Source organism: Aaosphaeria arxii (assembly GCF_010015735.1).
Source record: "Aaosphaeria arxii CBS 175.79 unplaced genomic scaffold BU24scaffold_10, whole genome shotgun sequence".
Taxonomy (NCBI): Eukaryota; Fungi; Ascomycota; class Dothideomycetes; order Pleosporales; genus Aaosphaeria; species Aaosphaeria arxii.
In genome coordinates, this window is record NW_022983483.1 from 914,086 (window position 1) to 928,023 (window position 13,938).

General features: G+C 49.5%; 6 protein-coding genes across 6 annotated transcripts; 3 read left to right on the forward strand and 3 right to left on the reverse strand.

The window, feature by feature from the left end:
• Nucleotides 1-146: 146 nt before the first annotated feature.
• BU24DRAFT_413736 (sugar porter family MFS transporter) lies at nucleotides 147-2,080 on the forward strand (the record flags this gene model as incomplete). The annotated part of the gene is made up of 6 exons (XM_033526175.1): nucleotides 147-226; nucleotides 278-280; nucleotides 335-480; nucleotides 531-736; nucleotides 802-1,623; nucleotides 1,679-2,080. The coding sequence occupies 6 exons, from the start codon at nucleotides 147-149 to the stop codon at nucleotides 2,078-2,080; spliced, it is 1,659 nt and encodes a 552-aa protein (XP_033379389.1).
• Nucleotides 2,081-2,308: 228 nt separating this feature from the next.
• On the reverse strand, nucleotides 2,309-3,013 carry BU24DRAFT_466786 (uncharacterized protein; the record flags this gene model as incomplete). Its single annotated transcript, XM_033532398.1, has 1 exon — nucleotides 2,309-3,013. One exon carries the CDS (start codon nucleotides 3,011-3,013, stop codon nucleotides 2,309-2,311), a length of 705 nt encoding a protein of 234 aa, XP_033379390.1.
• Nucleotides 3,014-4,641: 1,628 nt separating this feature from the next.
• Nucleotides 4,642-5,441, reverse strand: BU24DRAFT_427261 (uncharacterized protein). The gene is made up of 2 exons (XM_033529178.1): nucleotides 5,293-5,441; nucleotides 4,642-5,237 (listed from the first exon to the last, which is right to left on the reverse strand). The coding sequence occupies exons 1-2, from the start codon at nucleotides 5,379-5,381 to the stop codon at nucleotides 4,946-4,948; spliced, it is 381 nt and encodes a 126-aa protein (XP_033379391.1). The 5' UTR covers nucleotides 5,382-5,441; the 3' UTR covers nucleotides 4,642-4,945.
• On the forward strand, nucleotides 5,287-6,751 carry BU24DRAFT_52019 (Snf7-domain-containing protein). The gene is made up of 4 exons (XM_033534356.1): nucleotides 5,287-5,423; nucleotides 5,566-5,887; nucleotides 5,983-6,187; nucleotides 6,240-6,751. Exons 2-4 carry the CDS (start codon nucleotides 5,704-5,706, stop codon nucleotides 6,520-6,522), a joined length of 672 nt encoding a protein of 223 aa, XP_033379392.1. The 5' UTR covers nucleotides 5,287-5,423; nucleotides 5,566-5,703; the 3' UTR covers nucleotides 6,523-6,751.
• A 611-nt stretch (nucleotides 6,752-7,362) lies between these two features.
• On the reverse strand, nucleotides 7,363-12,077 carry BU24DRAFT_454556 (uncharacterized protein; the record flags this gene model as incomplete). Its single annotated transcript, XM_033531324.1, has 2 exons — nucleotides 7,363-11,757; nucleotides 11,855-12,077. The coding sequence occupies 2 exons, from the start codon at nucleotides 12,075-12,077 to the stop codon at nucleotides 7,772-7,774; spliced, it is 4,209 nt and encodes a 1,402-aa protein (XP_033379393.1). The 3' UTR covers nucleotides 7,363-7,771.
• Nucleotides 12,075-13,891, forward strand: BU24DRAFT_427264 (uncharacterized protein). Its single transcript, XM_033529179.1, has 3 exons — nucleotides 12,075-12,916; nucleotides 12,976-13,039; nucleotides 13,087-13,891. The coding sequence occupies exons 1-3, from the start codon at nucleotides 12,524-12,526 to the stop codon at nucleotides 13,392-13,394; spliced, it is 765 nt and encodes a 254-aa protein (XP_033379394.1). The 5' UTR covers nucleotides 12,075-12,523; the 3' UTR covers nucleotides 13,395-13,891.
• The last annotated feature ends 47 nt before the right edge of the window (nucleotides 13,892-13,938 follow it).

Below are 13,938 nucleotides of genomic sequence, written 5' to 3' on the forward strand. Positions count from 1 at the left end.
TAAATATCGCAGATTCCGTTGCTTTTTTGTTGTCTGCAATTGCGAGTTTGTGTTGTGATTTATTCATTTTCTTGGCTGCTGCTGCTGGGCCGTTGCTTTTGTTGATACCCATTTGTTCACGAGTATCCTCAACAATTTGGACCAACATGTTTGGTAAAAGGTTCTTCGGCCTTACTGGGTCGAAGCTGAATATTGCCGTCAGTTTCATCGCCGGTCTCGACTTCTTGTGAGTATCATAGCCTCAGACATCATGACAATGAATGCTAACAACTTCTAGGCTGTAAGTACTTGCATAGGTGATGCAGAAACTTGTCCCGGATTAACGAATGTCAAGGTTCGGCTATGACCAAGGTGTTATGGGCGGATTGCTCACACTTCCATCTTTCGTCCATACTTTCCCTGAGATCGATGTCGAGAACTCTAGCAACCGTAGCCACGCATCGACTATTCAGGGTATCTCTGTCGCTTCCTACAACATTGGTATGTGTTTGCAAGTATCCGAGAGAGTGGCTGCCCACTGACAACGATAGGCTGCTTCTGCGGAGCTATTGCTTGTATCTGGATTGGTGATCTTCTCGGCCGTAGGAAAACCATCTTCCTAGGATCTGCCATCATGGTCGTTGGTGCTGCTCTACAAACATCTGCATACAGTCTTTCCCATTTTATTGTGGGTAGAATCATTACTGGTATTGGAAATGGCATAAACACTTCGACAGTTCCTACATGGCAATCTGAGGTTCGTCTCATCTCGTCTACAGGCGTATCATCACTCGTCTCGAATAATTGCTGACAAGCTACTAGACATGCAAAGCTCACCGGCGAGGCATGATGGTCATGATTGAAGGTGCCTTGATCACTGGTGGTATCTGTCTGTCTTATTGGCTTGATCTTGGATTCTCTTTCCTAGAGCCTTCCAGTATCTCTTGGAGGTTCCCTATCGCGTTCCAGATCATCTTCGCTCTCATTATTCTAGCCTTCATCCTCGAGCTCCCCGAGTCCCCACGTTGGCTGATCCTCAAGGGCAAGGAAGACGAGGCTCTTGAAGTGCTTGGCGCTCTTAGTAGCCTTCCCAAAGATGATCCTTATATCATCTCCGAATTCACCGCTATCAAGGATACCGTGCTTGAGTCCTCCGCAGCCAAATTTTCCGACCTATTCACCAACGACGAGAACAGGCATTTCCATCGCGTTGTACTTGCTTACGCGAATCAGGTATTTCAACAAATAAGCGGTATTAATTTAATTACCTACTACGCAGCACAAATTTACGAGAGGTACATTGGTCTGGATGGGTTTACATCCCGTCTCTTAGCAGCTGCAAACGGAACGGAGTACTTCCTCGCCTCGTGGATTGCAGTCTTCACAATCGAAAGATTCGGGAGACGTTCCCTTATGCTTTTTGGTGCAGCAGGAATGGCAATTTCTATGGCAGTTCTTGCAGGAACCACTTCGGTGCAAGGAACCGCACCCGGAATCGTTGCAGCGGCTTTCCTTTTCATCTTCAACACTTTCTTCGCCATTGGTTGGCTGGGAATGACTTGGCTTTACCCTGCTGAAATTGTGCCACTGAAAATTCGTGCTCCTGCCAATGCCCTTTCGACTTCGGCCAACTGGGCTTTCAATGTGAGTACTTCCCTCTTACTTTTCCATCAATTGATGGGAGGCTAATGAACTATAGTTCATGGTTGTCATGATAACTCCAGTCGCCTTCGAAACCATCGGCTACCAAACGTACATCATCTTCGCCGTCATCAACGCCTTCATTGTCCCCGTTGTGTACTTCTTTTACCCGGAGACAGCATACCGAAGCTTGGAAGAGATGGACACAATATTCCACAAGACTACTTCCGTCTGGAACTGTGTCAGTGTCGCCCGCAACGAGCCGCGTCGCTATGGCAAGAATGGCGAAGTCCTCATCGATTATCAAGAAACCGAAGAAGCTGCGATTCGCCGTGAGAGTGTCACTGGCCAGGGTGGTGTCAAGCGGGAGGCTGTCGGTACGGAGCAAGTAATGGAAAACGGCAATTCGAACAAGAATAAGAGTGAGGGAAGCTCATACGTAGAGCAGCAAGCTAAATAATTTAATCGCAAGGGAAACAGTATAGAAGATTCTCAGCGTTGGAAACTTGGGAGATATCATTGTAGGAGGAATAGTGACTCAACATCATATTAGTTCGTAATACCCCCTGCATCTTTGAAGGCATCCACCTTATACCATTGTTGACAATGCCCATGGTATGCTCAAATTTATCTTGTCTACTTATCATAGTCCTTACAGGTATGAATCTATTGTCCATGCCTGCGTGTCCTACAAAAGAGACCTCCTGCATAGCGGGCATTGCTCGGTGCCTCCCCAGCTCATGCCCCTCACCCAATGGTCGATACAGTTTCGACAGAAGATATGTGAGCACACGTTGAGCTTGACCGGGTTGTTAAGCTCTCCAGCACATATCGAGCATTCTTCGGCGCATGACTCCCCAAGAGGTCTAGAAATGGCGTCAATGCTTACAAGAGATACCACACATGCAATCTGTTCAGTTTCGTAATACCAACCGACCTGCTGAAATGTAGTCATCCAGCGTTCGGCGACTACGGGGTTTTGATGGTCCGATGCATCTAGGATGCCCAAAGCGTTATATCCGGTAACCATGACCGATGCGATGATTTTACGTCGAAAGTCTTCGACAGGCACGTCAGTTGGACGTAGATAGACCAGCGTTGATAGATCACCTAACAGACGAGACTCCGAGACTTGACTCAGAATTATCTGTGCCCGCAAAGCCTGTAGGAAACACACGTGTCGCCAGAATCGAAGAAAGTGCATGGCCAGTCGGTCCTCAGGGAGGACATCTACTGGCGTATTCAGAATGTGCAGGGCGAGAGCTGCGAAGTAGGCCATGACTGAGCCGGCGACACTAGGATCTTGTCGCACGCTTGCAGGGGCCAAGATGTTCTCCAGATGAATGAACCGGATCTCTGGAACGACGTAATTGTGTCTTCGAGGTACCGACATGATGTTGAGTGAATAGTACTTACTACTCAGGGTTGTGCCGAAGGGGTAGAAGGAAGATAGTTGTAGGCATTGTTTGGTACAGCTAGTACTCGTTGTAGAGAGTTGAACTTTTATACTGAAGTAAGCAGTAGGAGGGTGCTCAGCGATAATCAGTGAATGTCTATTATCGTAAATTCAGGTTTTCGGAACCTCACAATCATTCACCGCGGAAGCGTCCGATATCACGCGCGTAACTTTCCTTATGCACAACACTGCCTCGGTCAGTGATGCGGTGAATAAAAATGGCGATAAATGGCTACTCAGACTGCTTGTGATTCTAATATACTGTAAGAGTATCGAAGACTGCATCAACCCGACTACAGATACTAATGCCGCCGAACCAATGTCATTATTCAATAATGCGCTGGTGCCGACCAAAACAAAATCAATAAGCATAGAAATCTGACTCAGAAGACTCTACATCGTAGAGCTGAACATGAGAACTTTTGACATCTTCGACACCCTTGCTGTCTAAATCGATACGCATTCACAGCTAGTGACGGGACATTCTGCTACTCGTTAGGAATGGCTCGATGAATTAATCAGAACTGCAATTACCTCTACCTCCCGATCTCCAACACCATTTCGAAGCTCGTCTGCAGTCCGCTCTCTCTATTCCACAGTCTGCCCATGTCAGAAATGATCTCACGCTAAAGTGTAATTGAGTACATACCTGTATCTGAGCATGGCCCTACATATGTATTCTCGGGCACGCCCTCTTTGAACAACTGGGGGTCTTGTTTGAGACAACGAATCTTCTTCCCGCGAAATGGCTGCCATAACTGAGCATCGCCTGAACCACCACTGACCACAGTGGAGGCTAAAGCCGAGGCCGTAAGAGCGAGAGAGCATATAAGCACATGGAATAACATCTCGTCGTATTGGGCTACGTTGCTCCAAACATGCAATGGACATAGGTTCGTCTTTCCATCTTATAGATTCGCACCACGTCTACAATAAGAGCGCGAGATTAAGAGATGTCAAGCATGCACTCACTTGGCAAGCATTTAGAATTGGCATGGCAATCTCACCACATGATATACTAAGTTGCTACAAGAAATCTTGGTGGTGATCTTGCATAGCAGGACCCGGTAAATAGATACGGCCAAGTGCTAGGCATGGCGTAGAGTTTGGTTTGATGTGCTGACTTTTACTGGGCGGGTCTTCGACAGGGACACAGGGATTGGCGGACTGGATGGCTGGATAATGATGTTTAGAAAAGGAATGAAATGTTCTTGAAAAAGTCGATCTTCGCGATTGCTTCTTTTTGTAAAAAGTCGCTCTTCACCAGTCGTAAACATTGCGTTGAGGCTCTTTGGCTATCTCCAGAATTACTTACCGTAAATGGCAAGGCGATGAGCAGGGATAACGATGCCTGGTAATAGGCTGTTTTGCATTGAGTATACTCGGATCTAAGTTCCGAGAAAATGATTATGATAGATTCTCGGTACCACCGAATAGTTGGATTCGACAGGCTACAGTGCATAACAAAAGACAGATAGTTGTTATAGCAAAACTTAAGAGCTTGACACGAGTATGTATAAGCACACATTGAACATCATGGTGGCGCACATCAAGGGAGCCGTTATTGCGAAAGAACATGCTGTATTGATACCTCAACTTCATTGCGAGCAGCCTAGCTGAAGTAAGTTGCCAAATCCATAATCTTACTCCTTTACAGGTTGCCGGAAATGGTACGGCAATTTCCTTGCTTTATCATTCCCGATAATCGCAAGGACGGCAACAGCAGTGTCTAGGAGCAGCAAGCAATGCCAGATTGACCTCTACTAGAAGAACACCCTTGGTCCATACCATAGATTCATGAATTTGGTCAAGGTGACGAGTCCACGGATTTTGGGAAGCATGATTACTGAACGGAACAATCGTGGCGCTTCACGAGTGACAGTCTGATCCAGTATATCTCCTAGCTTCAAAAGCTTGTTCGTAGGCATCCACATTTACGTCGAGGGCATCCCAGACGGTGACCGCTTGCACAGATACAACCTGATCCTTCTTGTGCTCGACATATCCGATCACATTTAGCCATGTTCCTACATCTATCTCCGTCTGCTTGATGCTCTCGAGGACATGGGTGATGTCAACTTTCGCGATCTTTGTGGGACTGTCCGGAGGATAATCGTGCTTCAACGTCAAGGTTGCTGTGCTTGTTGTATACTCATGCACACTGGGGCATGTTAGCTTCGACGAGTCTGAATGCACATAACAGATGGAGAACGTGCAGGCCCAGAAACCGAACCTTCTGACCGGCGGTGCAGCGTCCAAGCTCTGAGAGTAATACCAGAGTCGAAGGTATGGGAGCAGCGGACATGTGTGGACAAGGAAGCGTGTTCGCACTACCATCAAGGTACGAGTAAGTTGGATACGGTCCGGACGCGGTGAAACCTGATGCCGATGTTGGGCAGGCCGCAGGCGTGATAAATGCCAAGCCCGCACGTGCCATGGGTCTTAGACTCTCTACATCATACCTGCTTCTCATTACTGAATGCACCCAGGCACCGATATATTCTTCTATCCTCGAGACCACTGCGACATCTTGCGACATTTCACTTTCTCGTACGGCTTCAAACCTCCCGCTACGCTTCCTATCACCCTTTTCACTACACCTCTTTTCCCTCTATTACGTCGTCAACATGTCTGGGTGGGGTTTGGGTTGGTTCGGCGGCGGCAACCAGAAGACGAAAGACGCGCCCAAGAAGGCTATTCTTCAACTGAGGGGGCAGTTGGAGATGTTAACAAAGCGAGAGAAACATTTGCAAAACCAAATGGACGAACAAGACAGCCTGGCACGGAAACATGTATCTACAAATAAAGCCGGTAATGATAGAGCCCCGCCCCGCACTCATTTCCTTATCATAACGTCCGCGCCTCTGGACGTATACTGCACACGACACTGACACGTCGAAACGTAGCGGCTAAGGCGGCTCTGCGACGGAAGAAGCAGTTCGAGCATTCACTAGAGCAAACGAGCTCGCAAATCATGACCCTCGAGCGTGAGATCTACAGCATTGAGACCGCAAACATCAACAAGGAGACTCTGGATGCTATGAAGAATGCCGGAAAGGCCATGCAACAAATTCACGCAGGCTTGTCGATCGACAAGGTCGACAATGTCATGTTCGTGTTTCCCCACCCTACCCGCGATATCAGTCCTAACCGTATCCCACAGGGAAGATCTCCGCGAACAGCATGCTATCGGCGAGGAGATCAGCGAGGCGATAACGCAAGGCGTCAGCACGACCGGAATCGACGACATGGAACTCGAAGACGAACTCGCAGAATTGCAACAAGAGCAACTCGACGAACAAATGCTCAACACCGGCAGCGTGCCAGTCGGCGACAAAGTGGGCCAACTGCCGAGCGCTCCGCAGACCGTCACGAAGAACAAGGCATCGGTTGAGGATGATGAAGAGGAGGAGCTGCGGAAGCTACAAGCAGAGATGGCCATGTGAGCGTCTCCCCATTTATGATGTTATGGCCGCGGTTCGAAGCAACCTTTTCGACATATAATATGAGATATCCGCTGCGTGACGACATCGTACTACGTCAACAGTGTCTTCTACAAATGCGCCAGAGGAGGATCTTTCTCAGTCGATGAGCGCACACGTTACAAAGTTGTTCATCTGCATGGCGCATGGACCGAAGATAACTGTTGACGGAGGTGGAACGAATCGTAGCGAGCTGCATAGAGAATCATTACGGCGTACTGGGCGTAATTTTGTTCATCAGAGGGTGCATCATCATCCTTTCGATCTCCTCCTCCTTTCCATCTACGTTCATCTATAGTTCCCTCCTCTTTGATACACTCCCTATCACACCCCCGGTCCTATGCATGGTAGAAATATGCTCCCGGATAATGTCTTCAAGAGGAGGCAGAACAACCTGTATATCTTGTTCTCGTTTGCGCTGTTTATTCAGGGGTTTCACTTTTCTCTTTCCAAGTTAGCGATGATTCACCAAAGGGACGAAATGCTCTTATCTTCTCTCTAATCCGGGAAGACTGGTCGTGTCGGTCCTGCTCAATCAATACACCTGTTAAACTCAGACATTTTCTTCTTGCTGAATTGAGTTGTGACGAAATGCTTTCAGTGCAGAGAGTGCCACGCGTGTTGGAAAGCATAGCAATCTCTCCTACTGCTGACACCTAGGTACGTAAGACACCACTATGTGTGACGAGCGAGACATCCACGAGGACTCACTTTTTCAATGCATATACAAGGTTGTCATTGTTGCCTTCGGCAGCATAATACTGGTGCCTGCGGAAACCAAACAATCACACGACAAAGTCTTTTAAGTGAGCTAAATTCATTTCATCTATCTACGTGTACAACTGGAAAGTCAAAACCAGTTCGTCATCTCCCTCTCAATGATCCATATGAGGGAAGTGTGCGTCTCATTCGTGCATAACAGCATCTCGTGAAATTTCCGCTTTCCCTCACCGCTAGTGTGCGTGAACGGTCGTAGAATTGGTATTGGTTGATCCCATAGCAAGCAAGGATCCTCCTCGAGGAAATATATGTACGTAAGATGAAAGAAGAAGGTTCCTCCCTAAACGCCTAATGGAATGCGCCTGATCCGGGTATCTGTGCACCCCCTTGACAAAGCGCTAAATTATAATACGGCAACCTGAAAACTTTTGTGATTATGAGCTGGTATTGAAATATTCGTGCAAGCCCTTTGCATCTTTGCAGCGTGCAAGATCTATTCTTGCTTCGGAGTGTCATCATGGCCTGCCTCTGCTATGCTATTCTCGGGTGCCCCCGCCTTGGTATCGTCGGTGGTAGGTTGGGGTGCGCTGACCTTATTATCTGTTTGCTCATTGAATTGAGTGAGGGCCTGTTTGACAAGAGAGCCACCAGGGACGGCAGGAGAGCCTGGGACAGGCGTGAGAGGCTCGACACTAGGCCTGGCCGTGTGCGTACTGACAGGAGATGGAACAGCAACATTGGTCCCATTAACAGTAGATCCTGTAGCAGGGGCCGCAGATGATGCGTTCGGCTGATTTTCAGCGGTGGAGTTGACAGAAGTTGCGGGCGGCCACGGCGACGATTGTGACTCAGATTTCGTAGTAGTATTAGCAACTGCCTCTTGGGGAGGCTGGCTAGATGTATGAGAAGAGGATTGCTGAGGCTGACCCGAAGCAGCGACTGCTGCATCGCTGGCGGCGATGGCGGCAGCGGTGCTGGCAGTTGTTGTTGCCGGCGGTGGTGGAGGTTGTGACTTGACTTCGTTGGTAGTGTTGGCCTGGATTTGAGGTTCACTCGGATGTCTCCCATTTGTCTCTTCTTGCTTTATGGCCACATCTTTCTTGGGTTCTTGAGTCTCGGCGCGAGGTAGTTGTTTTATACCAATTTGTGACAGGAAGTTCTGCAAGACGATCACTAGCCTCTGTTCTTCATCGGTCACACCTGTTGCTATGCCAGGGTTCACGACTGCTCGAATAGCGTTGTCCACTTTAACTTCTTCAAGGCGCCTGTCTAGTGTTGTCTTCTCTAGATAATGCGTACGGAAAGCTTCGAGTTGAGTTATCACGGCCAGATCCGTTGAGATTGGGTAGCGTCCCGATGGGTGCGGACCGACATGTGTGTTTGCTGGAGGAGGCTGCGGTATCGCACTATGTGCAGAGGCTGTGGAGTTTGGGTATTGTGACGGCGCCGAAGCTGCCTGTGGTGTTGCTGACGAAGATGCTGCAGCAGCATAGGGTGAATACGTCCGATTCGCTGCGTTGGCATAGGGACTGGCGCCGGTTGAGGCATACTGATTGCCATAGGGACTGGCCGAATATGGTCCATTGGTTGGCATGAGCACTCCGTACTGTCCCGATGCATTTGGTGCTGCCGGCGGGCCACCGCCTGGTGTTGCTTGGGCATTGGGGTGTTGTGGATATGGGCGCGGTGGAGCCTGGGCAGCTGGGCTGCCAGCAGGATTACCGCCAGCCCAAGGTGAGCTGTACGGAGAGGGATTTGGAGCAGCCTGAGAAGCGGGTGCTGTGGCCGATGCCGCATTACGAGCGAGACTGGGTGGTAGACGTGGTTGTACGGATTCGACACTAGGTGGTGGTCTTGGACCAGGATTGGGAATTCCTTGAGGGAGACCTGGATAATATGGGGGCGCGCCAGGCTGTCCGTAGGCGGGATAACCATTCGGAGGAGGGTAGTATCCTTGTCTTGGAACATGACTGGCCTGTGGACTGACTTGTCTTTTGCGGCGTTCCTTTTCAATGGAAACTTCAGGGTTGATCTTCCAGTTGTACCCTTTGCCCTCTTTATCACCTTTGACGAATGCGTCGTGTTGACCGAGGTTGTGACGGACACTAGATTGCCAGCCGCTCGTGGTGGTCTTGAATTTATACCAGGGATACTTCTTCTCAATGTAGTTATAAATTTGTTGCAGATTCATCTGACCGGTTGCAGACGAACTAATCGCTTCGTGAATGAGCACGACATAATTAGCAGACGGTCGTTGCAACTGTTCTTCAGTATAATCCTCCACCTTGAGTTCGGGGGATGGTGTCCTTGGTGGTTTACTCGGTTTGTTTGGCTTCTTGTCCGTGGAATTCGCTGCATTTTCGCCCCTTTCGGTACTCTCCCGAATGTCATCGTCGTCACCTTCGAGGGCATTCGAGGTTGAGTCTTTACGTGCACGAGCAATCTTTGGTTTGACAGCTGGTGCAGGAATTGTTGTAATGTCGATGCCAGCAGCTTTAGCTTTCTCCATCTCCTTATGATGTTTGATAAGCTGTGCTCGTTGACGTTTTGACATAACGCCATCTTTTGGTGGGCGTCCTGGGCCTTTACGTTTCTCCAATACTTGCCCTATGAGCGTGTCAGGGAGACCGTGCTGCCTAGCAATTTCAGCAGTAATGATGCCATCCTGCTCGGTATCGTCGGCTGTTGCAGCATTTTCAAGCACAGGCTTCTTAGCAAGCGTAGGGCTTTCGGACATCGGTGTTTCCTGAGGTTCTGGTTTTTCAGGGGAGCTGGCCTTGGGTGGTTCCTTGATTGGTATTTTGTTGGCTGTCTTTGCTGGAGCTTTTCCTTTCTCCTTTGGAGGTTCTTCCGAAACCTCTTTGGGTTTCTTTTTCGCGCGTTTGGCCAGAGGCTCCTCATCTGGCGACTCTGGCGAAGGCTCGCGGATAATCTTCCTCTTGTGGAAGCTCTTGCTCTCCTTTCTCGAGTGTTGTGGCGGCAGAGGCTTGTTCTTTAGGCTTATCTTGAGCTTCTGTTTGATTGCGGGTTTCTTGATGAATTTCTTCTTCTTGTGCCTTGGAACAGGCGAGAGAGGTTCGTCGTCTTCATCGTCCTCGTCGTCCTCTTCGTCATCCACCTCATCTTCGGCCATATCATCCATATCAGAATCTGATGGATGCAGGCTGTAGAAAATGTGCCTTGGATTCACGCTTGTACCCTCACTAGCTGACTCGTCGTACATATCGTCACTCTCGAGCTCACCCTGGCCATTCTCGAAGGAGAAACTCATTGGACGGGAGTCTGGACCTTGTCGTGCTCTGTCTTCGTCGGTAAGCGCGACCTCGGGAAGAGTGAAAGTCATATCAACAGCTCCAATCACGATCGTGTCACCATGATTGAGTCTGACCGCGTCGCCCGCTCGGTAGAAGCGATCCTCATGATACAGCCCGTTCCTACTGAGCACTTCCAGCTCAAAATATCGCTTGTCAAAATTGTAGGCTATCTTTGCGTGTTGGCGAGAAATGCCCTTAGGCCCTTGTACGGTGGACATTGAATTGATATCTGCAGGATGAATGGGCACAGTAGGACAGTCGTGCGGATTCTCTGGGACATGACCTTCTAGTTGTTGTGGCACGGGGGCAAAAGCCTCCATAAGGACATCCTGAGGCGCCTGCTCCACAGCATCGGCTTGATTTGGATCTGCTGCATGGTTGGAATTTGAGTCGTGAGAATTTTCGGTAACGCTTTGGCGGCGCTGTTGGTATTCAACAGGTAGAGCAGCCACGGCAGCATTCACGATGCCTCCAGTGTTGCTTATGACGCTACGTGGGCGGTGATGTCCTCGTTTTCGTTTCCTGCCGCTGGTGTCACCTCCGGAGTCACCGCGTTCTTTAGCTCGCTTGAGACGAAGCATATCCTTGCGTGCGAGTTGTACATTCCGGCCCAGGATGATCTGGTAAGTGTGCATATAATAGTTCCCATCGCTGAAGCGCAAACGCGCGAACGCGCTGAGGCGGTCCTCGGGAGTGACCGCGTAATCATTCATGGGGACGTCAGACATCTGCATTGCGGTCATGTCAGGGACATAGCTCGCTGCAAAGGCATCGCTCATGGGCTGATCAAGCGCGATCGGGGCATCGAGGGGTGGAAGATCGGCAGGAATCGTGGAAATGGGGAGACTTTGCGGTATCGCGTCTGGAAATTCGGTCGCGCCTTCGAACGGAGGGAGCGTATCGGCGGACATGACCGCGTCGGGTGCAGGCGCATTGGCTGCGGTAGCGACTTCCATGCCGGCGCGTGGGAATAAGTCTGAGGGATATCTTTCGTTGAGTCTGGTGGCAGTAGCGCTGGGGAGACCATTTTGGAGGGCTGAACCATTGCTGTCGGTCGTTGACAATGGCGCACGGCTTAAAACATTGGTGCCGCTGAGCATGCCATATTGGTTCAATTCGGAGGGTTCGTCGAGGTTTGCGGTGTTGAGGGTGTGGAGGTCGAAGTCTGCGCTGGCGATCAGTAACTCTCTAGTCTTCGTAGGAGGTCGGTGAGCTGGCCACGGCGCAGTCCAGAGACCGACGCTGAGGTGGTAGAGCCGTACCGGGTGAGAGTAATTCGTCGACGTATTCGCTCTGAAGTTCAGCGCTCGAGTCTTCGTCAAGGCTCAGGGTAAACAGTTCGAAGGAAAAGTTGTCGGCGTCTCCAGCGACAAAGTCCAACGAGTCCAGCAAATCCAGTTGGGTTTGGCTTTGCGGTCGCGGCAAATCCCGGCTGGACTCAAATTTAAGTGGTCCCAACTCATGTGCCTTGCCTTGGCGCCTCATCGATGCTCCATCACCAACGCCATCGTCAGCTGTGACGGTGAGGACATCCATCTGTCTTCACTAGCGCAACTTATTTTTGTACAACTGCCTGTGGCTGCCTTGTTTCTCCTGTTGTCGGTATCTGCCTCCGACTAATCAGGTGAGCTTCGTTCGGCGGTCAGCACTTCTCGCGGGGGAATTCCATCAGGAAGACGAAGTGAATTAGTAGCAGGTAACGGTGTTTGGACCAGACCGATAGGCAACTGGGGGAGTTTAGACTGTTCAAATCCCATGGAAACAGAGTGGGTGGGATAAGTGAAGTTGCTGTCTGTTGAGGCGTCCTTCACCCAGTAATTCTCAGAGTTGCCCTGCCGCACTGATCACTCGGACACACATTCAAGCCATAATTCGAACTTGGAATCACTTGTTATCACTGGAATACCAATTTACGCAGTCTGGTCACTGATATGCCTCCCAAAAGAAAGCCGAAAGAGGTAGTCTCGAAGCCTGCGGTTCAGCCGACACCTGACTGGCCTCCCTTCACACCGCTTATACCAACCATTGATCTTTACTTGCAGCATGCGCTACCTGGGCAGATCGTAACCATTCCGAACTTCTGGACGGCGACCTTGTGCAAGAATTATGTGTCTTTCCTTACATCGCTTCCATTAACTACCACACCCGGCAAGCCCAAGAAGGGCGACGCCGTTCGTGTCAATGATCGCTTTCAGATCGATGACCCTGCCTTCGCAGAACGTCTTTGGCGTGAAACTTCGTTGAAAGACCTTATCACAGGCAAAGCTGAGGGCACACTGGACTTAGATGATAGTCAACGGAAAGAGTTGTGGGGCGGCGAAGTGGTATGATCAGCTCTTCCGGTCTTTTCTAATCTTTACCAACCTCAAGTAACTTATTTTAGGTTGGGCTGAATCCCAATATCCGTATCTATAGATACTCCAAAGGCCAATTCTTTGACCAACACTGTACGTTCACCTAGTATTGGGTGTAATCTGTCACTGAGACATAGCAGACGATGATTCCAACAATGTTGAAATACCGGGATCATCTCCAGTTCAAGCACGAACTACTTGGACGTTGTTACTGTATCTGACTTCGCCCGCAACTGGATGCCTTGGGGGCGAAACAGTATTCTACCCAGATCCTCCCGTGGGTAAGAAGAACCGCAAGGAGCCACCACCAGAACCCTTCATCGTAGACTTGGAGGTTGGTATGGCATTGTTGCATCGACACGGTGCTGAGTGCATGCTTCACGAGGGCCGCGAGGTTCTGAAGGGCGAGAAATGGGTTATTCGGAGCGATCTATGTGTACAACGATAATCGCCATTTCCTCTCGACGATAGCATGACTATCACCCTAAATACTTTTTTCAGATATGTTCAAATTTTCGACCAATCCGATGTAAGATCAACCAACCTGGGATGCACATGGTCTATGAAAAACTTTGAGTCCTTAGCGGTCTGTTAGTGCACTAGCCATCTTCGAGCTCCCGTTCGCTACCTTTCGGGTGGTCAATGAGATCGCAAAGCTGGATCACGCGGGCGGCTAGCCCAACTATCCAAAAGATTTGTTCGTGACTGTAGCTAGTCGTGCGTTATTGATAGATACACTTTTCTTGGTCGAATCGTGTGATATATACGCTGGAACAGATACCAGTTCCCGATACTATATCAGGTCTCACCTCTGTTCAACATGATCTTCGATCTGTCATAATGGTACGGAGTAGTGTTGACTTCACAGGAATCTTTATAACAGACCGAAATGGATTGTGAACATGCCTCAGGTAGTGATATTTGCTCTGAAAGAATGCATCCTGGTATAGAATTGTTGTGAACCCTGTATGTTGTTCCTGTTGAGAATCATC

Excerpts from the sequence above, each read along its gene's own strand:
- BU24DRAFT_427261 (XM_033529178.1), bottom strand. The coding sequence starts at position 5,381 with ATGTCCGCTGCTCCCATACCTTCGACTCTGGTATTACTCTCAGAGCTT. Across the intron at positions 5,238-5,292 it reads AAGGTTCGGTTTCTGGGCCT|TGTGCATGAGTATACAACAA; the intron begins GCACGTTCTCCA and ends AACATGCCCCAG.
- BU24DRAFT_52019 (XM_033534356.1), top strand. The coding sequence starts at position 5,704 with ATGTCTGGGTGGGGTTTGGGTTGGTTCGGCGGCGGCAACCAGAAGACG. Across the intron at positions 5,888-5,982 it reads TGTATCTACAAATAAAGCCG|CGGCTAAGGCGGCTCTGCGA; the intron begins GTAATGATAGAG and ends GTCGAAACGTAG. Across the intron at positions 6,188-6,239 it reads GACAAGGTCGACAATGTCAT|GGAAGATCTCCGCGAACAGC; the intron begins GTTCGTGTTTCC and ends CGTATCCCACAG.
- BU24DRAFT_427264 (XM_033529179.1), top strand. The coding sequence starts at position 12,524 with ATGCCTCCCAAAAGAAAGCCGAAAGAGGTAGTCTCGAAGCCTGCGGTT. Across the intron at positions 12,917-12,975 it reads AGTTGTGGGGCGGCGAAGTG|GTTGGGCTGAATCCCAATAT; the intron begins GTATGATCAGCT and ends AACTTATTTTAG. Across the intron at positions 13,040-13,086 it reads CCAATTCTTTGACCAACACT|ACGATGATTCCAACAATGTT; the intron begins GTACGTTCACCT and ends GAGACATAGCAG.